This window comes from Canis aureus, chromosome 23 (genome assembly GCF_053574225.1).
Source record: "Canis aureus isolate CA01 chromosome 23, VMU_Caureus_v.1.0, whole genome shotgun sequence".
Lineage (NCBI taxonomy): Eukaryota > Metazoa > Chordata > Mammalia > Carnivora > Canidae > Canis > Canis aureus.
The window spans coordinates 14,517,792-14,545,772 of record NC_135633.1 but is presented as its reverse complement, the minus strand read 5'-3'; the positions used below and the strand labels follow the sequence as shown (position 1 = coordinate 14,545,772).

General features: G+C 36.2%; 2 protein-coding genes across 20 annotated transcripts in view; one reads left to right on the top strand and one right to left on the bottom strand.

Moving 5' to 3' along the window:
• BMAL1 (basic helix-loop-helix ARNT like 1) overlaps positions 1-2,970 on the top strand; it is a 102,873-nt gene extending 99,903 nt beyond the window's left edge. For all 16 annotated transcript variants that reach the window (XM_077866409.1, XM_077866407.1, XM_077866408.1 and 13 more), the window contains 2 exons: positions 64-169; positions 898-2,970. In XM_077866409.1, coding sequence (XP_077722535.1) covers positions 64-169; positions 898-1,058 — 267 coding nt within the window. In that variant the 3' untranslated portion in view covers positions 1,059-2,970. The remainder of the gene's footprint in view (positions 1-63; positions 170-897) is intronic.
• BTBD10 (BTB domain containing 10) overlaps positions 2,315-27,981 on the bottom strand; it is a 77,373-nt gene continuing 51,706 nt past the window's right edge. For all 4 annotated transcript variants that reach the window (XM_077866433.1, XM_077866432.1, XM_077866434.1 and 1 more), the window contains 7 exons: positions 25,264-25,460; positions 22,353-22,638; positions 19,252-19,354; positions 17,486-17,606; positions 8,804-9,001; positions 6,173-6,283; positions 2,315-3,428 (listed from right to left, as the gene is read on the bottom strand). In XM_077866433.1, the coding sequence (XP_077722559.1) occupies positions 3,118-3,428; positions 6,173-6,283; positions 8,804-9,001; positions 17,486-17,606; positions 19,252-19,354; positions 22,353-22,638; positions 25,264-25,460 (1,327 nt within the window). In that variant the 3' untranslated portion in view covers positions 2,315-3,117. The remainder of the gene's footprint in view (positions 3,429-6,172; positions 6,284-8,803; positions 9,002-17,485; positions 17,607-19,251; positions 19,355-22,352; positions 22,639-25,263; positions 25,461-27,981) is intronic.

The following is a 27,981-nucleotide window of genomic DNA, read 5'->3' as shown; positions in this document are numbered from 1 at the left end:
TGACGATCTCGAGCACAGTACTGATTGAAATTGTTGATATGAAAACTTCTCTTTTGTTTGTAGATTTTAAATGGAGGGACTCCAGACATTCCTTCCAGTGGCCTACTACCAGGGCAGGCTCAGGAAAATCCAGGTTATCCGTACTCTTCTGATAGTTCCTCTATTCTTGGTAAGTAGCATTACTACTCCTTTCCACTGCAATGAGCTTGCACAATATCTGGCGTAAAGTCAGTTTTAAGAACTAAATGAATAAAATAAGCTAGTTCTAGATAAGCAAATTTTTAACCTTTAGTTTTTATCATTTAACTCTTTAGTTCAAAGTTGAGTTTAATGGTCGAGTTCTGGTGAGGGGCTCCAGATTTGTCCCTGGAACTCAAAGGAGCAAGTCTAAGCTGCTTGGCTTTTCCCTCCATGTGGGCCATCAGCTCTTCAGTGGGAGGGCTGATGAAGGAAGGTTCAGAAATAAAGCCTGGAAGGGTGATCAGTAAGTGTTTCAGCGGGTATTAAAAGTGGTAAAGAGTTTGCTTCTCCCATGTCACCCATCTTCTCTGTCATTCTGGATGGTTTGTTTTCTCTTCATCCCTACATTCCCATTTGTCTTTCCTTCTGTATCTCCCTCCCTAGAACTGGTTATGTCAGAATATTAAGATGAGGTCAACTCAAATACTTTCAATCTTTATTGCATTTTAAGCACTTGTTTCTAAAAAGTTGGTTCTTTTCTCTGAAACACACTAAAGGAAATATATTACGGCAATGCAGCCCCCAAAGCAGTCTCTCCCGTCATTCCCACCGTACTGTTAAGTACAACATTCTTATTAAAAGTGTGCTTAGGAACTGCTTATGAAAGTTAAATATGCTTTGGTATTAGGACTGACCAGTCTTTTTCTCCTCCCACAGGTGAGAACCCTCACATAGGCATAGACATGATAGAAAACGACCAAGGCTCAAGTAGTCCCAGTAATGATGAAGCAGCAATGGCTGTCATTATGAGTCTCTTGGAAGCAGATGCTGGGCTGGGTGGTCCTGTTGACTTTAGCGACTTGCCATGGCCGCTGTAAACGCTACGTGTTGCTTTGGCAACAGCTACAGTATCAAAGTGCATTACTGGTGGAGTTTTACAGTCTGTGAAGCTTACTGGATAAGGAGAGAACAGCTTTTATGTACTGTCTTCATAAAAGCCATCTCAGAGCCATTGATACAAGTCAATCTTACTATGTGTAACTTCAGACAAAGTGGAACTAAGCCTGCTCCAGTGTTTCCTCATCATTGATTATTGGGCTAGCTGTGGATAGCTTGCATTAATTGTATATTTTGGATTCTGTTTGTGTTGAATTTTTTAATCATCGTGCACAGAAGCATCATTGGTAGCTTTTATATGCAAATGGTCATTTCAGATGTATGGTGTTTTTACACTACAAAGAAGTCCCCCATGTGGATATTTCTTATACTAATTGTATCATAAAGCCGTTTATTCTTCCTTGTAAGAATCCTTTACTATAAATATGGGTTAAAGTATAATGTATTAGACAGTTAAATATTTTTAATAAATGTTTCCCTTGTTCTATAAATACTGTTCACATTTCAAATAGAAAAAAAAAATCCTGTGTGCTACAGGGCTGGATCAGTTTTCTACAGTGGCTGTTTAAGGATAAGCCATGCCAAGGACATTTACAGTGCCTTTCTGGCCTTCAGTAACAGTTCCAGGACTCACATAATTTCCCTGTTAATAACTTAGCTGTACTGTTAGAATAGTTAATCTCCAAATTATTGCAATTTTATGTGAGTATGCTGGTATTACTGCTTAAACACAGATTTCAAATCCTATGACATTATAAGATTAATTGTAACAAATGGGCTTCTTGCCTACAACTCCTACTCTGCTCATGGTTGTATGGCTTCACACATTAAGTGAGCCCTAACCCAAAGCACCTAAGTATTTCTACTTCCTGCTTGAGTTGGACCACAGGGTATTTTTTTTTTTTAAGCATCTGCACAAATAGTTTGCTAAGAACAGCAGAGTATAATGGACAAAGCACTGAACCAGTGTAAGAAATTGACTCTGAAATTTAAGGTTACCCTATAACCATAGTAATGGCATTTCACTCTTCTTAGGTTTGACTAGAAAATGTTTTTTCAGTCAACCTTTGCTGTGGATTTAGTAAGGCATCTAAGTGCTTCATTACACGTAAACTAAATCGGGAGTTCTGTGAGCTACCAGGTGGTTTCTAGTTTCATTGATACCAATAAGACAGGAAATCCATTAATTATGAGACTAAGAATCTGGTCAAGGTGGTTATAAAGCTGATCAGAAACATTAAAACAATGGAATTTTATTGATGAAAAACTTGAGTTTACAATCATTTAGTAAATGAAGAGCAAACACTTCATTTTCCTATCCCATAACTCTTGAGAAAAAAAATTAGTAAATAAATATCTGAACAGATTAAGGGTAAGGCAGACTGGATAATAAACCACCTCTGATGTTCACACTTCCTGCATGTGACTCACTCTAAAAGGGCGAAAACAGCACTGTAGAGAAATAAGATATGGGCATTAGATCTCCTCCTAATCAATCAAATAAGCCCAATGATAAATACTCCTTTTTTGCCCATCATGGGCAGCAAACTATACACATTTTACTGAAGGAATACTTTGATAGAAGCACTTATTTCAGTTATATTGTGCATCACAACTATAAAAATGGCTTGAACAGTTCCATTTAACCACCATTTATAAAGTGCACCTATATAATATTCTACATTTTACCTGGGGTGTGATGAATATCAATATAAGCTGAAAATACCCCAGCTGCCAATCTTTACCACTTCTGAAAATATCTAGATGTGTGAAAAAGGACTGTCCCCCATACAAAGAACCAATTTCACAAACCTACTGGTAAACAAATACATTTATATAACTGGAACCTCAGGATGCTAGAGTTGTACTCATTTTAAAAACCATTCAGCTACCTTTGGTCTTTAAAAAAGCCTACACTGCAATATCCTAAACATGGTCATGTGCATCTCACGATGAAGAGAGCGGCCTTGCAGTGCAGAATGAGGAGAGTGCAGCGTCACCGTGACGAGTAGCATGCTATGGTTTCAAGGAACATCAGCATCACAGCATCGGATTCTGTGCATCAGGATCGAGGTCGTTGTTGCCAGAAGGGGGATGGATGGGGAGGATATCCAGCTCATCCACCTGCGGAGTTGGGTGCAGGACCACCAGCTGGTCCTGGGGAATGTCTGCGGCAGCTGCTGCAAGATTGGTGATAGATTTACTCTTCACACATTGAAAGTCTACATGCCGACTCTTTCCTTCTTCCTTCTCCCAAGACATTCGAATAAAGGGTCTTTGGACATAGTTGTAAATCACTTCTGGGCGGCCTCCAGGCCTTTTCTTTACTTTTTCTTTGTAGGTAGGATAACCTGGAGGACAGAAAAGTTTTAAAAACTGAGGTGCACACATACACAAGCATGCACACACTTCTCACCCAAACTTTCCACCCAAGTGGGAGAAGTCCCATAAACTTCTCACCCAAGTTAGCCTAAAGAAGGCTTTTCTGCTGTAGTTCCTGAACAATCAGAAATTAAGACAAAGAAAGGAAATCCATAATCCATCTCCTCAGTCATCAGTTCAACAGCCAGAAATCGGAATCCTACTGATGCAATTCACACAAGCTTCCACCATCCTCTCAGCCGCTCAACATACCAACCCAGTAAAATATTCAAGTAAAAGCATGGAGTGGGGATAAGTCCTGAATAGAATGGTTCATAGTCTCCTGCATTGGACTCTACCTACCTGTATACCCTTAAAATCCCTGAACCCTCCCCTTCACAGGATCATCTTGCCTCAAGGGCTGCAATTTATTGCCACATTAGCCTTCTAATTTCCTTAAACCTAAATCTCATCTTTATATTGCTTTGGGGTTTTTTCTTTCCTTTATTTATTTATTTTTCTGTTAACATATAAAGAGCTATAGAGTTCTCCAGCTTCACTGGTTCTAGGTATACTTTTGCACCTAGATCAACAAAGCCAATATTTTAAGCCCCAAATCATTTTAACACTACTCCCAACAACCAAGCAGTTCATCCAGAGTGGCAATTCAAAGGAGCTTCCCCTGATTAATTATACCTTCTTCTTCTTGGATAATTACTGAAAAGTAACAATTAGTGAAGACAATGCTAGTATGGGAAAAGTTTCAGTCATTTACCAGTAAGGCAATTTCTCCAGACATAACTCCTTAAAACTATTATTATAAGTCCCTTCCCTCCTTTCTACTTGCAAGAATTGCTAGTTTAGACCAGGGATTGGCAAACATTTTCTTTAAAGGGCCAGATAGTAAATATTTCAAGTTTATTTCAGCTTCTCTTGCAACTACTCAACTATGCCACTGTAAAGTAAAATCAGCCACAGAAAAATGTAAATGAATGAGCATGTCTATGTTTCAATAAAACTCTGGGCAATGGAGGGGATAAGAGGCAATGGGCTAGATTTGGCTCATGGGCCACGGACTATAGGAGAATCAGAAAAAAACTAGAAAGACCTCACACATCAGGGACTCAATTATTGCATAAAGGAAGTACGTTGGCATCACTGGTGGCTAGTATATTTAGCTACATATGTAATATGGCTCAGGTGAGGGGGCTCGGGCAAGCAGAGCTAAAAATCTTCTAAAGACCCTTTGTAGAATGTCTTTTTTGTTTCACACTTCCAGTCAATTACCAGGGCAACACTTGAGTTCAGAAAGGTCTCCAGCTCTATTCCCTTGTCCTTGATTTCTCTTGGACTATTAGTCTTTAAAATTCCCATCTCATCATAGTCCAATTTGTCCTCCACAGAGAATCCTCACTCTGATACAAGTATAATCCTATTACATCCTTGCTTAAAAACTACCAACTACCAAAAAAGTTCCTCTTGCTTCAAGGGAAAGTCCAAAATCCTTCACATAGTATATAAGGTTTTTTGTTTTTTTTTTGTTTTTTTTTTTTTTTACAAGCAGGCTCCAACCTGTCACCGGGCTTCAGCTCAAGTATCTCTGCCTGAGAGAAGCCTTCCTCATCCCCCCAATCTATAGTAGCTTCCAGATGTCTTCTCTCTAGCTCTGAAATCAAACAGCTAAATCCCACTACTTACAAAATGACAGAAGACAATGGTGAAGCTAAAGTGTCAGCAGTTCCACTATGTTCTTAAGCCCAAAGTCTCCTCCCCTTCCTGCAAAATCCTATTTCTGGTCCTTCTTTCTCATATGTCTCAGCAGTCCATTACTGTGATCTACAACAGCTCAACTGGTCATTGATCAACACCATGATCTTCATGATCAGCATCACAAACATATACTGAGAAATTACTATGTGCCAGGCTCTGTTTTAAGTTTTTCATTCTGTCATCATAATAACCCTATAAAGTACTTTAATGCTCCCATTTTAGATGAGGAAACTGAGGCACAGAGAAGTTAAGTGCCCTGGCCAAGGTCATACAACTATTAAGTCATAGGATTTGAACACAAGTAATGTGGCTCCAGAACCTTTAATCTTTACACTATGCCACATTATGCCGAGGGAGATATTTTGTTCTTAGTAAAAGGGCACTTTAAAAGAAGTATCTGACATGGCATCTGGAAAAATCCATTTAAATCATAAAGTAAAAAAAAAAAAAAAAAAATCTAAAAATGTTTGCATTTAACAAGATGAAATAAGTTTGAAATCTGTATTTAATGTGAAAATAAGTTAACTATTATCATATCTTAAGAACCAGGAAGCTACTAACATGTTTTTACATGCATTTTCAGATAGTAGTTTTAAGTTCTGTTGAGCTTTGAGGAACACCAATGATCTCTGACGGGCACAAGGCTTTGCCCATCTTTTGGAAAGGTATACACATGTACCAGGCAAGAATGCATTGGGATGATGAAATACGGCAGAAAAGACAAACTCACTTTTTCTTACTATTAGGGGATCTTATGGGATAAATAACAATTTTTAATGGCTTTCTATCTTTTCAGATAAAGGAAGCTCATTTTTGTTATTTTTGGTGTACTGCATGAGCATTCATTCAATCATCATTTGAGTTTTTCTCAAAGTATGTATTTCTCAAGCTATATTCTAAATGGGATTCAATTTTTAACCTTTTTTATTTTTAAAGAAAATAGAAAATAATGAAAATGTCTTACCTTCTATTCCCAATCTAATCTTCTTAAGACCCCTCTCCTTCAAAACTGATTTGGCCACATCTCTGTTTTCAATGTACTTGAAAAATCTATATAATTTTGTGCTATAAATAACTGGAAACAAAAAGACAAAAATACTTTCTTATTAAAATCAAAGTACTTAGAGATGAACTTAAAATTATCTTGATCATCAAAGGGGCCTGACAACTCTAAAAGCCCAAATAATGGATGCAGTGATGCGAAAAGGATGACTAGCCAACATGACAGGATAATTCAGTACAGTTAATGTATAAGCAAATGTCTACTTAAGTTGAAACAAAAAAAACAACAAAAAAAAAAGCTTTAATAACCAATCAGGTAACCCAATCCATAGGAAGAATCTCCTTCTGAAAGATATATCATATACAAACTTATTGCAATAGAATCTGCCCCACTTTCTTCAAATAAGAGAACCAAAAGATGGTAATATCACATCGTTATCGAGCAGGCAAAGTAAAGGACTTTGCTATGATGCCTACAAGGCCTCGTCTGGAAGAGAAAAAACTGCCTTGTCACAGAGTACAAAATGGATACATCTTATATTTCATGGATTGAGCAACTATTAATAATTCCCCCAAAAGGCAAAGACCCTCCCCACAAACTGTTTTCAATTCAGGCGAACAGCCCCATTTAATACTGATGTTAAAAATGGCAGATTCGAGCATGTTCTGCCCAGGTTAGTCTGTTTAGAGCAAACTGGCTTTGCAAAGGACAGACATTCCACTGACAACATGTTGAGTCTTCCAAATGTGCTGGGAACTTCAGGGAGTTAGACTGATGGACCTTCCTCGCCTTCTCTCTTTCGGGTGGAGTTATCTCCCTTAAAAGGTGAACTGCAAAGGTTTTTTCAAAAAAAGAAAAACACACTCACAAACCAAACATGCTGGTTTAAGAGCCAATAAAAGGAAAATACGTATACAGATGCTACTCATGGGATAAATTTGTGATTTACATCCTTAAGATTACTGATATTTTTAAGATAAAGATTTGCTGACATCTCAGAATGGATGGTGTCATAAAGCCACAGATAGGAAGATCAGACTGTAGAGGCTGTGTCTCCTCAAATGAATCTTCTTTAGGTTGAAACATCTTGGCACAAAATGAAATATATTTAGACAAATTATGTAAAAATGTTTTCAGTCCTTTTTAAGCTTCAAAGCTTAAGATGAAAAACAAGAAAACAAAGAACACTGACGCGGAAAGTGGCACAACTGAAAAGGAAAAGCTGGGTCTACCAGAATTCCTCTATCGCTATAATGTCATTTCTGTGTTCTACAGCAGGCTCTACTCTCCTGGAGGTCAAACTTTTTGAAAACTAAAATATAATTTATTTTGGTTTATTCATTCATTTTTCTTAACAGAAAATAATGTAGTATATTTATTTTAATTTTTGTTAGCCTTTCATTTTTCCTGTGTTTTGTCCACATATTATTACAGAAAACTACTGTCAGCAAAGAAGATAGGAATGAGGAAATACAACAAAAATGTCTGTTATTACAACTGTCCAGAGAAGAATCACAACACTCATTAAGTGTATCATGCAAAGGAAACAACATCTCAATGTAGATTCTAAAAAGTGCTATCATAACTTAGGTTAAAATAATCTTTTCAAAATCTTTAGAAGTCAAAAGGAATACCCCTTGGAGTCTGCTTTGTTTTGATTTTAGATAGGGATAAGTAAAATGAGAAAATCAGAGATTAAAGCATTCTGGTAACTTTCTATATTCCTATTATTTTTTACTTAAGCCCTCATCTTCACCAAGTCAACACAGGCTGGCATACAGAACAAGATGCTGGACTATTTTGCCTAGTTACTCAAATCATTCTTTTAACTCTATCTTCTCAAATCTATAAAACAGCTCAAAAATACTATACAGAGTTCATCAAGAAAAATATAAATTTTCTGACAAAACTCAAAAAATCAAAAGGCTCCAATCAGAAAAAGTTTGAAAGTGTAGTAAGGAAAGTCATCATCGTTGTTCAAGATAAGCTGTTTTGGTCAGATATACATATGGTTCCACAAAACGTTCTGAAGGGTCATTATATCCTCCAGGAACACATATGATACTAAAAAGGAACATCTTAGAACATCAAGTCACCCTAGAAATCAATGCGTTGAAGCTTCTCATTTTACATACAAATTCATCTTAAAAAAAAAAAAAACAGCTGATTTTTTAACAATCTATTTACTCCAGGATCTACTTCCCTAGAAGGCTTCTTTCTAAATGCAAAGAAAAAAAATCTATCAAGATCCAGATACTCAACAAAGAGCAAACCATTTCTGTGCATGACAGGGGTGGGCATATTTTTTCTGTAAAGGGCCAGAGTAAATACTTTTTGGGCTTTGCGAGCCATGCGGTCTCCGTTGCAACTACTCAACTCTGCCATTGTAGCGCAAAAGCAGCCATAGACAATACATAAAAGTTTATTCATAAAAACAGGCAATAGGCTGGATTTTGATCCACAGCTCATAGTTTACTGACTCCTGGCGTAGGTAAGAGTTCAATGTACTTTCTTTATAAAAACTGTCCTTTGATCGGTATTAGATAAAGAATCTGTGATGATTTAAGAGAGAAAACATGCCACAGTACTTACTTTGTGAATACTCTTCTCCCATCTGTGGGGGATACTCTTCATCCCAATCAACCACATCATCATCTGTAAGCACTACTATGTGGCATTCTCGTTCCCCACTCTGGGCACTAGCTACCATGAGAGGCAGGATCATTTCTTCCAGATAAAATTCAAACTGTCTACGAGCACCATCATTTGATAACTCATGCATTAGGGCACCTGAAATGAATCCAACAAAAAATATCTTGATTTTTCTGATGACTGATGAGTAAAAGAGCAGAAGCAACACACACACACAAAATATTAAAATTAGTTCGGCATCTACTCTGCAGCCCTACAGACAAAATACAGTGGTTATTCTATAGTCAACAAAACTTCCTAGGAAGAGATTTTACAGAAACGAATCTTATAGAAAGAAGGGCAAATTAAAAGCATCTAACATAAGCTCCTTCATTTTATACTTTAGGAAGTGACCTACCTAAGGTTACAAAATTAATTTGCAAAATCAGAATTGAGTCCCCACCCCCAACTTAGCCCAGGGTAGTGTTTTTATTATTTCATGTTGTCTTCTATCAATATATGCAATTATATCTTAAAAGTATATCTTAAGGATGTTTTCAGATTGTCCACTGAACTAAAATAACTCTCATAATTCCTTCTCCTATGTTTTCTTTCTCAAAAAATTATTCACAAACAACATTAATATTTCAGTGTAGAAAAAGAAGTGAATTGGCTTTGGGATAAGGCAGGCAAAAGGCCAAGCAAAATATAGGATGGTAAGGACTTATGTAGCAGACCTGACCCTAGAATTCAGAGGGGTAAAAGATAATTTCACATCACCCTCTTTAAGTATAGACACAGTGAATAACTTCAATTGCCCAAAAAGAGGGCCACAAAAATCACTTGCACGGATCTAATTTTTTTTCCTATGACAATGGCAATGTCCTATCTCCTAAAGCACTACTAGTTCAGGAATTACAAGGAGAGTTAGAGCAGAAACTAGAACTCAATCTAAGCTATAGTCTCCCAAGGGAGAGTCTTTTCCCCCTAAAACATCACTAATTATATAATAATTGTTAATAATATATAGTGATATAAGTGATTAAATAATTAATATATGTTATAATTTCACCATGCCTCTCTCTAGGCTGGCTAATTCCATTTTTTAAAAAAGATTTTATTTATTCATGAGACACACACACAAAGATAGGTAGAGACACAGGCAGAGGGAGAAGCAGGCCCCCTGCAGGGAGCCTGATGTGGGACTCGATCCCGGGACCCCAGGATCATGCCCTGAGCTGAAGGCAGACTGTTCAACCACTGAGCCACCCAGGCATTCCTAATTCCCACTGATTTCTTTTTAATTTCATTTATTGCCAAACTCCTAGATATATCAACATAGTCTTTTTCCTTTAACTTTTGAACCAATTCCAATCTGGCTTCCATACTCAGTATTCCTCAAAATTTCTCAATATAGCCTCCTTTAACCTTCAGATTGTTAAAAATAATGAGTATGTTTTGATCCTGTTCTTATCTGACCTCCTGGCTCAATCTCTCATAGGGACCACCACCTTCTTAAAACCCTCTCTCTTCCTTAAGAATCTCTGATGCCACTATCCCTAGTTTTCTTTCTCCTCTGGATGTTCTTCTTCAATCATCTTTGCCAAATTTTTCTCCTCTAGCTATTCATTAAATATTCATGTTTCTCAAGACAATTTTTCCTTCTCTTACCTTATGCTGATAATTCCCAAATTTATTCTAATTCTTGTCTTCTATATTCTAGATGCCTTATATTCAACTGCCTTCTGGAAATCTCCATTGGGATGCTACATCACAGGACCTTCAAACTCAATATACTAAAAGTTAATTTAATCATATGTGCCTTTCCCTGCAGTGTTTCCCAAATCAGTAAATGGCAGCATCATCATCATTCATTTCTCAGAATCATCTTAGAAAAGTACTAGGCATATAGTAGGAACTTAAATATTTGTAGAATAAATAAAAGTGAATCCTCGATTCCTCTTTCATCTCTTAATTCAATCATTCCCCCAGCCCTATCAAGTCCACCTCTTAAATGCATCTTGAATTGTGTCATTTTCTTCTCTGGGAGATGCTATCCAAAGATAACTACAAAATCTCTTATACCACATGCATTTCTACAATGGGACCTTGACATCTCCTCCCTGGAGATGGAGTCTAATTCCTCTTCCTTTAACCTAAGCTGGTCATACTGACATGCTTGTAACCAGGGCAGCATGGCAGAGGTGAGAGTGCATGTTTTGCCTTGGTCCTGGGTAACATTCTCTCTCCAAGTGCTTACCTGCTGAACTCAGTCTCCAGACTTAGAGAAGCCCAAGATGCACACAGAGGTCACATGTAGGTTCTCTGTTTGACAGTCCTAGCTGAACTCAGCCCTTAAATCATCCCAGTGAAAGCAGAAGACATATGAGTAAAGAATCCTACAGCTTTCTGCATCATCTCAACTCTTCAATTATTCATGAGATCTCAGATATTTGAAGCAGACACAAGCCACCTCTGCTATACCTTGTCTGAATTCTTGACCCACAGAATAAAAATACTTCATGCTAAGTTTGGAATGCTTTATTACACAGCAATACTTAACTAGAACACATTCCATCCCCAAAGCCCCCAAGTCCAAGTCATCCTTAATTCTCACCCAAACTACTATAAAACTAATTACATTCCCCCAGCATTTACTTTTGCCCCTGTGTAATTCATCTTCCCCACAGCAGCCAAATCATATAACTCCACTAGTTTAACTCTCTCAAGGCTTATACTATCCAAATCCTCAACTTGGTCCATAAAGACTTGTTACATGAAAAGGGAGATTATAGATCAATGTGTAGAGTCCCCTAAAAAAATTTTCTTTAAATACTACACATAAATATATATCCTACATAAATCCTATATATGTATATATGTATGTGGGGGGGGTGTATATCCTGCATATAAATTTACTCAAGCCCATATATCTCTCCTGAACTTTAAACATGTATACCCAATGCCACACTAACCATTTCCACTTGGATTTCTAGTAAGTATTTCAAACTTAACATGTCCCAAATCAAGCTTCTAAATTTCTGCTCCCCGTGAAGTCTCCCCCATCTCACTTAATGGCAAGTTCATTTCCATTTAATTAAGTCCTCTTCTCTTTCCCCCATCCCATAATTCAATCAACAAGCAAATCCTGACAACTCTACTATCCAATATATCCAGAATTTGATCACCTCCCAGTGCTTCTCCTGTGATTTAAGCTACCACTCTCTCTCACTTGAATTATGGCAATAGCTTCCTAATTATCTCTTTGCTTTTAGCTTAATCTCCTCACTGCAATCCAGTTCTAATACAACAGCCAAGAGTAATTCTTTTATTTTTCTTATTTTTAAGATTTCATTCATTTACTCATAAGAGACACACAGAGAGAGACGCAGAGACACAAACAGAGGGAGAAGCAGACTCCATGCAGGGAGCCTGATGTGGGACTTGATCCCTGGACCCCAGGATCACGACCTGAGCCGAAGGCAGATGCTCAACCTGAGCCCCCCTAGGCGCCCTAGAGTAATTCTTTTAAAACATAGTCAGATCAGGACTACAACACTGCACAACTCCATACTGAATTCTGTGTGAACCGAACTGAAATGGTACAACCTGGCAATCTCACAGATCACATCACTCCTCTGTTCAAAACCCTCCAATGGCTTCCCATGTCATTCAGAGTGAAAGCCAAGATAAAGGTCTTACATGACTTAGATCCCTTTCTACCCTCATCTTCTACTGAGGACACTCAAATTTACTTCACTCCAACTCTTTGCTGCTCTCAGACATGCCAGGCAAGCTACCCCAAACCTTATACTCATTGTTAACCTCTGCTTGAAATTAAATTTTCCTCTCCAGTTAAGGCTTCTCTGGCTACTCTATGTCCTTTCCTTATGTCCCCCCTCTTCAGCACTGATTACTGACATACCATATGTTATTTGTTAACCTGGTTTGTCCGTCTTCCCCAAAAGAGTGTAAGTTCCATTAGAACACTAAGTTTTGCCTGGTTTGTTCATGCTGTATCCCCAGAACTGGAGCAGACTGGTAGAGAATTAAGTCATCAGATATTTATTCAGTTAATAAATTTTGTTTTCTCCCTACTTCTCTGGCCTTATTTCTCATCATTCACACTCCTCCCTCCACTCTAGCCATACTTCCCTTCTTTCAGTTCCTTAAGCATGTCATATTCCAACCTGACAGCCTCTGCAAATACCTTTGCTACTGTCTGGTAAGGTCAGTGTCTTATCCCCCTTGCTATTGCTCTAGGTCTCAGCTTTAATGTCACTTGGGTAATGATTTTCCACAGCCCCTTTACCATACACTTCTAATAGCATCTTATTTCTTCACTGCATTTTTCATTACTTGTCGAATGCCTATCTTCCCCACTAGACTGTAGACACCATAAAGGGCAGGGATAAGGTCTAATTCATTACTATATTTACTATATGCATGGAACTAACAAAAAGTCTGAATAAGAGAGGGGGATTACAAGTTAAATAGGAGGGATCCCTGGGTGGCGCAGCGGTTTGGCGCCTGCCTTTGGCCCAGGGCCCGATCCTGAGGACCCGGGATCGAATCCCACGTCGGGCTCCCGGTGCATGGAGCCTGCTTCTCCCTCTGCCTGTGTCTCTGCCTCTCTCCCTCTCTCTGTGTGACTATCATAAATAAATAAAAAATTATTAAAAAAAAAAAAAAAAAACAAGTTAAATAGGAAACTAGAAACACATAGCTGATATTAAGAATTAGAGATAAAATAATTGGAAATCCACAGTGTATAGGGAGTGTCTGAAGCCACAATGATGAATGCCATCATTTAGAGTAAATGTATAGATTCTGTGAGAGAGAGTGGGTAGCTTAAGACAGAATACTTAGGACATTCAAGAAATCAAGGATCAGGGAGCAAGTGACAGAAAGATAAAGACTAAAAGAAGAATGTCAAAAAGCCAAAAGAAGAATCAAGAAGAAAGAAGTGACTTAACAGTGACACCTAAAGAAAATGTCTTTAAAGACAGGGATCCCAGAATTACCAATAAATTTTTAAACATTGTTCAAATATTCTAGCCAACTTACTAAGGCAAAAATATATATGTAAAGTGTTATTTAAAACAACAAAGTTGAGGGCAGCCCGGGTGGCTCAGCGGTTTAGCACCACCTTCAGTCCAGGGTGTGATCCTGGAGACCCGGGATTAAGTCCCACGTCGGGCTCCCTGCATGGAGCCTGCTTCTCCCTCTCCCTGTGTCTCTGCCTCTCTCTCTCTCTCTCTCATGAATAAATAAAAAAATCTAAAAAAAAAAAAAAAAAAACCCACAAAGTTGAAAAGGTATAGATAGTTCCTATCCTCCAGTTCAAACTGGTTTGATGCTACAAACTAAAAAACAGAGCAAGAGAGAGAGAGAGAGAGAGAACACACAAGTGACTCCTCTGTTATTTCAGTGTCTCTACATTTCAGTGACTTCACAGGCAGGATCTGCCTCTGATCACCCTTTCTCAATAGCTTGGAAACCGTTAAACAAGTTGTTACTAAAGGGTATTTAGTAATACAGCTATTCACTTGGAAATGTTACAAAATAGCATGTATAATATGATATTTGAATATTTTTAAAATTTACATTTCCTAATATTGCTTTTTTTTTTTTTAAAGATTTTATTTATTTATTCATGATAGTCACACAGAGAGAGACAGAGAGGCAGAGACACAGGCAGAGGGAAGAGCAGGCTCCATGCAGGGAACCCGATGTGGGATTCGATCCCGGGTCTCCAGGATCGCGCCCCGGGCCAAAGGCAGGCGCCAAACCGCTGCACCACCCAGGGATCCCCTAATATTGCTCTTTTAAAAAAAAACAAACTCTTATTTAATACTATTCATTTAATCTCCACAACAACCCTGTGAAATAAGTATTATTGTTTCCATTTTAAAGATGAGAGAATTAGGGTAGCCCTGGTGGCGCAGCTCTCTCTGAATGAATAAATAAATAAATCTTTAAAAAAAAATAAACGTACTAAGTCTTTAAAAAAAAAAAAAAAGATGAGGGAATTAAAACAAGGTTTTAAGTAACATGCCCAAGAAACAAACCCATGACTCTATCCAATAAACATTCAGTACTTGTAGAATTTCAGGTTAAGGTATAGACACGCAGACATCTTAGTGTAATGTGCCATTTCAATTCTCAGTAAAGGCACATATTAGCAGGAAAACAATTCAGTTTTGGATCCAGGTCTATACCCACAGTATCCTTTTAATTTTTTTGTTTTAAAGATTTTATTTATTTATCCATGAGAGACACAGAGAGAGGCAGAGACTGAGGCAGAGGGAGAAGCAGGCTCCCTGTGGAGAGCCTGATGTGGGACTCAATCCCCAGACTCCGGGATCACACCCTGAGCCAAAGGCAGACAGACGCTCAACCGCTGGGCCACCCAAGCATCCCTCCTTTTATGTTTTTACAAGGCCATTTTGTCTCTTCAAATTCTATGTAGTTTTGTTTTTAATAAAGTCTATGAGAATCTCTGTATTTTTAAAAATATGTATTACAAGTATTCTAGAAACATTTACAAGTAATTATTTAAAAGCCAAAAGTCTAGAAAAACATTATACATACTTTACATAAAGACTCTCACCTTTAGTTCCATAAGAAATAAATGAGACTTAATAATAATAATGACATGGTCTATGTCCAAAGGATTACAAAATCAAATCCACATATTTTTTACCTGATAGTCCCCAAAATAGAATATCTAATTATATGAAATGAAATTAAAATGGTCCCCATGAATTAAAAAAAAAAACCCACAAAACTTGAACTCAAGGATCTACAATCAGAATAATTAATGCTCATGGTTTAATAAAGACATTTTTTAAGATGTGAAAAAACAAACTTTGTTCAAGTTTACTTATGTATGTTCTATTTGACTTTAAACTTTTAAATATCATTTATAGATACTCAGAGGTGGACCAGCCACTTTATCCCACCTATTGATATCTTTATGAAGACTTTACGGAATGTTTAGCAATAATAAAGTGGTACTTAAGGGAAGACTTAATAAGACTACACATTTTAGCTCTTAAATAAACACGAAGAAAACAGTTCTATTTAAGTATACAGTAGGTGCCTTAAAATTTTAAATAAAATTTCCCATTCATAAGGCACCTGGATGGCTCAGACAGTTAAGCTTCTGCCTTCAGCTTAGGTCATGGTCATGAGGTCCTGGGGTTGAGCCCTGTGTATCAGGTTCCCTACTAAGGAGCTTCTTCTCCCTCTCCTGCTCCCTTGCTTGTGCTAATAAATAAAATTGTTTTTAAAAATAATTAAAAATTTCCCATTCACAGTTTCCAACAAACTAATCTCTGAGAAGGCATGCCAAGCTACTGTTGAGTTGAGGTTAATATAGTAAAGTAACTATAAGTCCATGATTAACATAAGGCTATAACCACGCGTAGAAATCTTTTAAAATGACTTCTCACCACATATAGGAAAAAATATAAGAACATAGGTTTGAGTTAAAAAACTTCCATGATGTGGCCCACCTGTTTATTTTCATGTCCTTATGTCCTGCTCTGCTCAGGACAGTCTCTGCTCCAACTAGGTTCTTTCCAAAGTATATTTTTTGCATCTTTATTCCAAAAAACTCAGCTGTTAGAATCACCTCATTACTCTACTCTTTCTAAATCACTATTTATTCTTTACTACCTGCCTTCTCTGAACTCTTCCCCAATCCCTCTAGCCTACAATGACCTCTCCTGAACTTCTCCAACTACTTAACATCCAAGTTAACATTTGAAAATTCTCCTATTCTGACATCTGTGTATAATCATCTTTCTTTCCTCAGGCATGGCAAAATGGTGAGAGGGACGGGTGATGAGGAACAGGTTGGTGAGGGGAAAACATTGATCAAAAAGTTAGAATTTCCAAAGTTCTAGACTCTGCTCTGAGGCTGTTTGAGGTTCTTAAACAAAGTCACATAACCCTTTGTACAAATAAGGGTTAGATGTTCAATCTAAGATCTTTAATGACAAATACTGTTTTTGAGAATTATTTGTATCTTCCATAGTGGCTTTGGATATTACTTTACATCAGAAGTACAAGAAAATTATAAATTTTTGGTTGATGTGATCTCAGAAGTGAAACCAAATACCATTCGTGACCAAAACCAGGGCTCCCAAGCTGGAAGATAAAGATGCAACAAATGACAGAGACGCGGTCAAGGAGGAAATCTGGGAGAATCTATCAAAAAATACATACATACATATATAAACAATTTTTTTTTTAATTTTGGAAAATTGCACATGGAACTTATAAAGATCTCTGTAGAGGGACCCCTGGGTGGCTCAGCAGTTGGCATCTATGTTCGGCTCAGGTGGTGATCCCGGGGTCCTCAGATGGAGTCCCACACTGGGCTCCCTGCAGGAAGTCTGCTTCTCCCTCTGCCTATGTCTCTGCCTCTCTGTGTGTCTGTCTCTCATGAATAAACAAAATCTTAAAAAAAATAAATAAATAAAAAGGATCTCTGTAGACTTCCACAAACCATTCTCACAATGCTTTATAATTCAATTAAATATTTGATGTCTACATAAATATCAGTCTTTCAGGCTTTTCATTCCAATATAATGTAACTCTACAAAACACTCATACCCAAAACGTCATACTTACTGAGATCTCTACATTTAATAGTACTATATTCAAAAGAAATACAAAGGTAGTCGCATGCTTCTCTCAATTCAGGAATAGATATGCCATCAGGACAACGGATTATTCCTGTTTTGTAGTAATCCTATAAAAAAAAAAAAAAAAAAATGCGTAAGTCTAGAGCACAAGGTGGCCAAAACCTTACTATTAAGGTTAAGCTGGTAGCATTTTCAAAAACAGTGGAGCTCTGAGATTTCTGAACTGTGGAATTTTAAAGTTAGATGAGACCTCAGTTCACCTAACCACTTTTTCATTTTACTAATAAGAAAACTTTGACTCAAATAGGTTCACTGACTTACCCAGTCATATAATTAGTTAATACAGAGGAAAGATTAGAACCCAGATCTTCTCATTACTGATATATTTCTTCTATCATGCCAATTCATATGTATTTTCCCTTCTACAAGTTATTTTTCTATATAACTACCATCAAATTTTACAACTTTTTTCAGGGTGCCTGGGTGGCTCAGTTGTTAAGTGTTTGCCTTTGATTCAGGTCATGATCCCAGGGTCCTGGGATGGAGTCCTATACTGGGCTCCTTGCTCAGATGGGAGTCTGCTTCACCCTTCTCACTCTCCCTCTCCCTGCTGCTCCCCTGTGCTGTCAAAATAAACAAAATCTTAAAAACAAAACATTCTTAAGAAAGTTAAGTAATACATTCTAAGGTACCTTAAACATTACCTCAAGAATTAAGGAAAATTTATGGTTCTTGGTAAAGAACTTCAAAGTCATATCCAACCATTAAAATATGCAAACAGAACACAAAATCAGATATTCTTCTTCCAACTAGTATTCTTTGATGTATCCCATATTATGAACAATTAATAGTGCTTATTTCCAAAATCTACTTGAAAAATTATTAAGGGCTAACCTGAAAATTACAGCTGGGTCATAATTTTTTTTTTTTTTTTTTTTTTTTACTTGTCAACTCCATTGGGTTGGTTAAATGAAGTATGGCTAGCTGAAAAACCACTCCTTCCCTCTCCTCACAAATTAAGATCTGCCTCAAGCTTCTTGATATTCAGAGCCACAATAACACAATAAAGTTGCTATGCCAATAGAAGCAAGACATCTTAGAACTTGCCAAGTACTAACAACCCAATGAAGATCAACTTCTATTCCTATCTTGTACCTCAGGATCCTCCCCCCTACCTGCTTTCCTCAAAATTATTTGAGGAATAATTTTAACAATATTTTCAGACAGTGGCATAAAATGTCACACACTATAAATCAAATCTTTGTCACTGATTTGAAATTACAAGTAGGAACTCGATAATACTAATTCAAGTATTCCTCAAAATAAAAGGTTAAAAACCTCAAAAAAAGGTTTAAAAGATGCTAACAAATACATTTCAGAGATGACTTTTAAATGTTAACTGTCCACATTGCCAGTTATGTGCAATAAAATATTAGAATTGAAGTAACCACATTTATTCTCAGCAGAAAAGAATCAACTTATTTAAGAGAACTAGGGAAGGAAGAGTAACACGACTCCAGAGCTATTACCACTAAATCCTTTGAAAGAACTGCCTATTTATGCCTAAGAGATGAATCATCCCCCAACCTATATTTGTATCTTTATGTACTAAAATAAAAATGAATAAAATGGTAATTAAAAAAAAACAATATTCTGCATAGAGATATTCAAACAGAATTCTGCTTCCAATCAACTACCTACTGAAAAAGGTAGTTAAGATTAAGTCAATGCAGGTAAGAAATAAGCACTCACCAGAATAGCTCGAAACACAGTGGAGCCAATTCCCTCTGCCACTTCATACTCTCCCTTCTCATTGGGACGCGTAAAGTTATGTTCTCTGCCAGATCCAAACATCCTATGATATTAGTAAACAATTCAGAAATATAACAGGATACTTCCTTTTTGTCCTCATGGACAAAAGTAAAAAGGAATTACAATATATCAGTAAATTAGTTAAAAAATTCTTATCAGCAATTTATTCAGCAAATGTAATAAATGAAGGAATATTAAAGATACCTCCTTTCTAATGGGAGGGAACAGTAATATAGATTCCCTACAAGCAAACAAAATCAGCTGATAAAAATCAGAAGCTAAAGATCGTTTTTAGTCTTTTTTTTTTTTAATTTTACCCATTCATTCATGAAAGACACATAGAGAGAGAGGTAGAGACACAGGCAGAGGGAGAAGCAGACTCCATGCGGGAGCCTGATGTGGGACTTGATCCAGGATCACACCCTGGGCGGAAGGCAATCGCTCAGCTGCTGAGCCACCCAGGCAGGCATCCCTTTAGCCCTTTCTTCTCAGGGGAAGGGGAATGGGGAATCAATCAATCGAGGGGAAAAGGTGATTTTTATTCTAATCTTAACAAGGAAAAAAAAAAAAAAGGAAAAGGGAAGCCATGTTAACTGTGCCTTTTCCTTAAAACTGCTGCCTTCACTGCAAAGTTAATGCTATAGTGCAGCACACACAGTAAAGGAGGAAAAAGATAGGCAGATTAGGTTATTTCATTTTTCACAATTTAAACTATTAAGTGGGGACGCCTGGGTGGCTCAGTGATCCTGGGGTCCTGGGATGGAGTCCCACATTGGGCTCCCTGTGGGGAGCCTGCTTCTCTCTCTGCCTGTGTCTCTGACTCTGTGTGTCTCTCATGAATAAATTTTTAAAAAATCTTTAAAAATAAACTATAAGTGTAAGAAACAGCACTCAAAATTCTTACACCTGCATCCTAAATCTGAAAAATAAGCAATCAAATGCTTAAGTAAAGAGGAATGAGGAAGTTAAGAGATGAATCAAAAGTTTAAACAAATGAGTAAAAAGTCTTTAATATTAATTTTTACATAAGAAAATACAGATTTGGGGGCACCTGGGTGGCTTAGTCAGTTAAGCATCTGTCTTTCACTCAGGTCATGATCCCAGGGTCCTGGGATCGAGTATCACATAAAGCTCCCTGTTCACCAGGGAATCAATCTGCTTCTCCCTCTCCCTCTGATGCTCTCCCTGCATGTTCTCTAATAAAATCCTAAGAAAGAGCAGAGAAGAGAAGAGAAGAGAAGAGAGAGAAGAGAAGAGAAGAGAAGAGAAAGAGAAGAGAAGAGAAGAGAAGAGAAGAGAAGAGAAGAGAAGAGAAGAGAAAGAAAAGAAAAAGAAAGAAAAGAAAAGAAAAAAAAAGAAAAGAAAAAAAGAAAGAAAGAAAGAAAGAAAAGAAAGAAAATACAGATTTCTATCTTTATCAAGTAATGTTCTTGGCCCTTTAATAGAAACCATTTTGAAAAGAGACAAGTTACAGAATATGTTCTTCAAAATCAAAAAAGTTTAATGCATTACGTTCAAGACAACTTAAAAATTGTGGTTAAAGCAAGCTGAATCTCAGAATTAAATGATACCATCATTCCTAAGTATTCTACTCAACAATTTCCCAATTTAAATGGTTTTTCTAAAAAAAAAAAAAAAAGGTTTTTCTTTTGTTGGTAACATAGAAATCTATAAACAAAGCATTTTTTTATTTCAAAGTTTCCAAAAGAATGTCAACTACTTTTTACAGTTCCCATGAATATTAATTTTCATCCCCAAAGATATGCTTTACTCAACTGGCATGAAAAGATGACTTCACTGATTAAAAAAAAGGGGGGGGGATGATAGTCTTTCAGGAACCAAATGTCATGCAATTTTCTCAAATACCTGAAATTTTTTGATAAAATACGGAGAATGCTAGGCTTTTCAGATCAATATGGATATATACAAACACAAATCTCTTGGGCTTTGTTTTGTTTTCCTTTTAAAGAAAACATAGCCTACCGAAGCAAAATTTCAAATATCAACTTTTTAACTGTGTTTCTTTAAAATTTAGATAAAAATTAGAAGTATTAATAATGTCAAGTCCTCCTCCTGACACCTTCCATCAATAATCTTCCTCTGTGCTACTAAAAATACATAAAAGCCATACTTACTTGTTTGCCTCGGATGTAAAGTCTAACAGCTAATGTTCAAAGGAATACTTATTCAAAATGTTATGCTGTTATGTTAGCTTTTATTCTGTATGTAGAAATACTGAGTAATCACAAGTGTACACACAGGCATCCAAAAAAGTTACTCATATGCAATGTAGGGAAAAATCACAATTTTGTTTTTACATCCTATAAACTTCTATTTCATTTCTATGCTCTATTTTATATTAAGAGTGAACCAAAAAAGATAATTTTACATTGAAAAGGTATTTGATCCTAGTTTTGAACATGCTGAAAAATCAAGTCTATATTGCCTATATCATTCTTAAGACTGCAGCTCCCACAACTATAAACTTTACATTAACATTTACTCTGGACCAGCAGAAATTAGAAGATGACTATAAGTATCTCTCCTTCATTCTATTAACTACTTGTTAAGAACATTCCTTTTTTAAAGTATCTATGTCAAACTAACAACTCTGCTGACTTTTCAGCTAACCAAACTTTTTTCTTTAAACAATACTGCTATATTCGGTGGTTGAATTTAGGAGCCCCCAAGTGAAGAAAGCATATTATTACTGCTATATTCACCTTAAGGTTTCAACCTGTGGAGATCATTTAGGACCCTATCTTCAAAAAAAACAAAACAAAACAAAAGGACCCTATCTTCATTAACTAATATATTTGTTTTTCCTGCTGATACAGCAAAGATTGTTAGAAATAAAACCAAGTTCAAGATCTGGCTCTACCATTTTCTGGCTGTATTAACTTGAGCAAGTTATATTTAACCTCCAAAGTTCAGTGCACCTGTAAAACAGGAATACTACAATCCAACAAAGAGTTACTCTAAAACTTAAATAATGTGCAAGTGCTTTAGAATTTAATGCAAAGAACTGCAATTATACAAACCTGCCCAACATTGTATTTGGCTGTGCAGTAAAAATGGATGGGTCTACAACGAATCTAGTATTATCCACTATTAGCGTTACTCGTTCCGACGTTCTTACATTCCGAGCTCCTTCTTTTGCATTTTCATATACAAACACCATCTCTCCAGATGTCTTACAGCTACCATCAGAACTTGACTGACTACTGTTTCTGCTGCTGTTCCCAGCACTGCTACTGGAACCATTTGGAGATGCCTTTTGAGGACGAGGACTGCTTGGACGAGAGGAACTGTGATCTTTTTCTCGTTCTGAAATTAAGATGTTAAAGTTATGCAAATTTTCCTTTAAAAAAATTCAAGATCCATATATAACTTTTTAAAATTCCGATGTAGAAAAGTTGTTTCAAATCATAGCATTTCTGGGTGCCTGAGTCGCTCAGTCAGTTAAGCGTCTGCCTTCAGTTCAGGTCATGATCTTATTAGGGTCCCGGGACAGAGCCCCATTTCAGGCTCTCTGCTCAGAAAGCCTGCTTCTCCCACTTCCTCTGCCCTTCCCTCTACCCCCACCCCTTGTACTCTCTCCCTCTCAAAGAAATAAAAATAAATAAATAAACAAATCACAGCACTTCTGCTTTTTGATTTCAAAGTAACATTTTCACAGAACACCATAGATATTATTTCCCAGGAATAAGACCTAGAAGTCGAAATGTTTTCTAAATTAATTTTTGTACATTTTTAAAAAGATGTATAACTGACTAATGCTTAAACAGACTAATATCAAAATTAAATTTTATGTTATTACTCTATTTAAAAATATATGAAACCCAAGGAACAGAAGAGTCTTACAAGTCAAATAAGCACTGAGTTAGTAAAAGATTAATAAAAATGCCAACTTTAACTGTCCTAAATACTGAAAGTATTAGTAATACCCTGAGAACACAAAAGTACAAACTTTGGACTCTCACTATGTTAATGAGGCCATCCCTAAACTAGTAATTTAGCTCACAAAAGCAAGATCCCAAAGGAAGAAAAAATGGTCACTAAGGACACAAGGAATATTTATTCTTTCAAATGACATTTTATTTACTTATTTTGAGAGAGAACAAAAGAGAGAGTACAAGCAAGGGGAGCAGCAAAGGGAGAGGCAGAAGCAGGATTAGGGAGAGGGAGAAGCAGGTTTATTTATTTGAGAGAGGGAGAGAAAAGAGAGAAGGAGAGAGAGAGAAAGAGAGAGAGAGAGAGAGAAAGCATGAGTGGCAGGAGGAAAGGGAGAGGGAGAGGGAGAAGCAGGCTTCTTGATGAGCAGAGACCGGATGTGGGGCTTGATCCCAGGACCCTGAGATCAGGACCTGAGCTGAAGGCAAACACTTAACTGACTGAGCCACCCAGGTGCCCCCAAATGATTTTTAATGTCTACCAAATAAAATGGCTTCAACAGCTGATGATATACTGCTTTCTTTTCAATCTCACTTTTGTTGGAATAAAAGCACTGTCACAAATTCTAGAGGATCATATAATTACTATATATAATTTTAATTAGGTAGGAAATATTGTTAAAATTCAGAAGATTTTTTTTGGCTGTTCCAATATTCTACAAAGGGAGAATTAAAACTAAGATCCTGTGATAAGTTCCCTTTAGAGGCTAGATAGCTACACTTTAAAGGTGACCTAAAAATGTACCTCCTCTCATCAGATTCATCAGCTTCTGCCAAATTCCTCCATGACTCAGGCTACTCAGAACACTCTGTACAGCTTTACTGATTATATAATTAGGTTTGCTATATCTCCAGAGATATTCTGACACCTCCATTTTATTGCCTGTTTCCAGAATGCTGGTAGCATCCCAAAAGCAAAATCTGCTGAATTAATAAAATCATTTATTATATCTTCCTATTCTCTTCCCAGGGACTGAACTTAGCATATAACAAATTGTCAATTCCTGTTTGTATTCACATGGATTTTTGGCTAATCAGTACTAGTTTGATGTTGAGGACTTACTTAAAAACTGACAACTTCTCTGTATAATTAAGCCCTAAGATGAATTATTTTGATGTATAACAATCAAAAACAACCTCAAATAAAATATTAAATTTGCCCCTTCTCCAAGAGCAAATGAAATTGAACAAGGTCACATTGCTTATGTACCACTGCTTCAGACTGGTACTTTTCAGTCAATTTATTTACTTGAAATATAATAATGTTCATTTATAATAAATCAGTGGGAAGGAAGAAAAAGACCTGAGCTACTTGCCAAGAAAACAACACCTCACACCTTCCTTTTTATCTTCTATTTCTTAAATTAAATATATTGTCAAAACTCAAAATAAATTATTACATGGTTATGCTAGCTTTCACTTCCTTTTCTAGCACAATTAACCAAGAATTCCTATCGATAGTTTACTACAAATTTTAAAAAATAAACTGCTTATGTATCACATAAGATAAAAATCATTTTGAAAGATTTAGGGGCTACTGGGTGGCTCAGCTGGTGAAGTGTTTGCCTTCTGCTCAGGTCAAGATCCCAGAGTCCTAGGATGGAGCCCCACACTAGGAACCCTGCTCAGTGGGGAGCCTGCTTCTTCCTCTCCCTCTGCCTCTCTCTCTGCCACTCAATGTTCTCTCTCTCAAATAAATATTTTGAGAAATTACAAAATAAAAAATAAAAAGATTTTTAAAATCTCGTGTCACAGTTTTAAAGGCTTCTCAAATTCTTTTATGAAACTGTCCTAGAACCTTAAAAAATTCACTAACTTTCATTTAATAAGTTAATTTTTTATAGCAAGAATGAAGCTAAGCTAAAATAGAAGCAACTGAATAGAAGTAAGAAGCTAATTCTATTCTGAAGTACTAGGCAAAATTCACAGTCATTACTGTTTTCAAAAGGTAATTGCATGCTTTTAAAAACTGTCAGGAAGATTAGCTGATTTTACATACCAACATGGTGCTGTCGTGTTGGAGAAGTAACATTTCTAATACAAGGAGTGAGCTGAGATTCTGTTCTTTCATGAGATGAATCTCGTGATCTGTCACTTGACCTTCGTCTGTCTCTTGATCGTTCATGTCCCCCGCTAGCACCATGAAGACTCATTTTGGTGTGGTCAACAATTCCTTTAGCAACACGTGAGGGGGTGCTGGTAAGTCAGAAGAGAAAATTAACCATAAAAGTAGAACATGAGATCACAAATGCTTTTAAAGAAAAACATAATTACCTATTTTGAAATTTAAGAATCAAATGCTACTTTACAATTCTGAAATGTAATTACCTTAAACGTGTAGGTTTTACAAATGCTGGAACACAGTATCTTTAAATATCACCTAATCCAACTCTTTAAGAACGAGAAAACTAAAGCCCAGAAATGTTAATTAACTTTTGCGTTAGTAGTAGTATAGCAGTAGTAGTAGTAGAGACCACTCAGATCTCCTAAATATTTTTCAAGTATTTTGCTCTCTTTGATAGGGGTACAGGGAGGGAGGCAGAGAGAAAGAACATGAGCTTCCAGAACTTTTAAAAAATGAGCTATGAGGCAAAGTAACTGGTCTACTTGCCAAATAAAATAAGTCTTCATGTTTACTTTAATCAACTTATTTTGACTGAACTTTCAAATTTTTTGAAAAAAATATTTTTTGAAAAGTATTTCTCTAAAAAGCTTAACTAATCGTGCTGTGTAAAGTTACAGAATTTAAAATTTTAAAACCTCTTATATAAATTTGCTCAGGAGATGTGAATAACTGAGAATGATGATTAACTAGTCTAGTTGACAGAATTAAGACACAATTGTTTATAAAGTCATATATATGTACTATATGTACAATGCAATAGAGAAGCTCCCTCAAGGAACTTCTATGCATCAGTATCAGTAATACATGTGCATTAGTAAATGCATGAATATGTAGAAACTGAAACAATTCAAGTTATCCTAAATTTCAAATATAAAATGGCTAAATATGTCTCAAATACATAACTAATAAATGAGCCATAGATAATAAATGCTTTAAGATCTCAGAGAAGAAGACATCACTGTAGACTCTCGAATTAATCAATGATGAACCAAGTGCTGCCAAAACAGATAAGGTTTTAATAATCAAAATACATTGCAGGTAGGAAAACTGACAGGAACAAAAATGAGAGCGCCAGACCTAATACATTTGGAAATTTACCATCTTAGCATATACCATGGTGCATGGTATAAAAATACTGAAGTGTTTTTTATAAGTAGAAACAGAAGAAACTTCAAGGCTTTAGAAAAATACAGAAATACATATTGTACTTTAGTACTTAATTGTTCAACAAGTTGAATATTACTTAACATTTTGGAACCTTAGTTTTACCTCATCTGAAAATAAAGGTTCCACTTACTTTGTAAGGTTAATATGAGGATTAAAACAAGATGTATGCTAATAGACAAAGTACCTAGCAGTACAGAATCACCCACTAAATCCTAGTTTATTTAGTTATGACAGATGAACATATTAAAGTTCAATTAGAAGACTGCTCAGAGTCACACAGTATTTAGTGGATATGCTAATAACACTGTAGGTAAAGACTCTTGATTCATTCCAGTGCCCCCTCCATCACTGAAACCCACACTAGTTAAAAATTAAATCTTCTTGATTCAATTTTAAATTCCATAGTGCTTCTGGGTCAATTCCTCTGTTGGCTTATTATCTACAATTCTTTGTTATTCTAATGTTTCCTTTCATTATAGAAATCAGTCATCACCTCATTATAACGGACTACAAAGGTAAAAGATAAGGCTAACTTTGTGTTTACCCTATGAGTTACTTCCAGAGAAATAAAGGCAATCTATTAACCTTTATCACCTATTGGTCTTTCGTGAACCTATGGAGAAAAAAAAATTTTACTCCCACTTTCTTTCTAGTGAAAAAGATCTGAACAGGATTGCATCCTTGGAACACAATTTTTTTCTTCAAATAGAAAAGATCCTACACTCCATTTATGTTAAAATCATCAGAGAAGAAACAACAGAATTTCTGGTTTGTGTCCTAAAAGTAGGAAAAAGAAGGCAATCTACACCAATAGAAAAAGGATTACATTATATATTGAAAAACATAACTCCTCCAATTATTCTAGCTCTAAAGTTTTAAATGAGCTTAAATATGAGTCTGTTAATCTAATGGACAAGGTATAAACACAACTAAGACATATGCAAGACAAATGTTCGGTTTGAGTAAGGGCCAAGGAGACTGATTAATTGAAATAATGTTTCCACTGGACATTTTATAACTGAAACATTAAATACGTCCAAGCATTCATTCTGCTAAAATATTAGCTTCAGTTCTAAACTGTTTAGATTTTAAATAAATGCATTCTTCTATTCTTTCTTTTCATTCCCAAATGGAATACACGTTGAAACAGACCTTCAAAATCAGATGTCATGGAAGACTAATTACGTCCTACTTTATTTAATTAAATAATTTTAGATCAGAAAAGTAATCTAAGGGCAAAAATAATACGTGTAAAAGAAAATGAGGACAAGCAAGTTCAGAGGAGAGAAGTCTGCTTCATTTAAGAGTTGGGTATCCATGAACTGACAACAGGTAAGGAGATGAAGATTACATCAGCCCCAACATCTATTTCTAGTCAAGAAAGAGTAACAGGACTGAATTTTCTTTCCTATCTGGAAAAAAAAA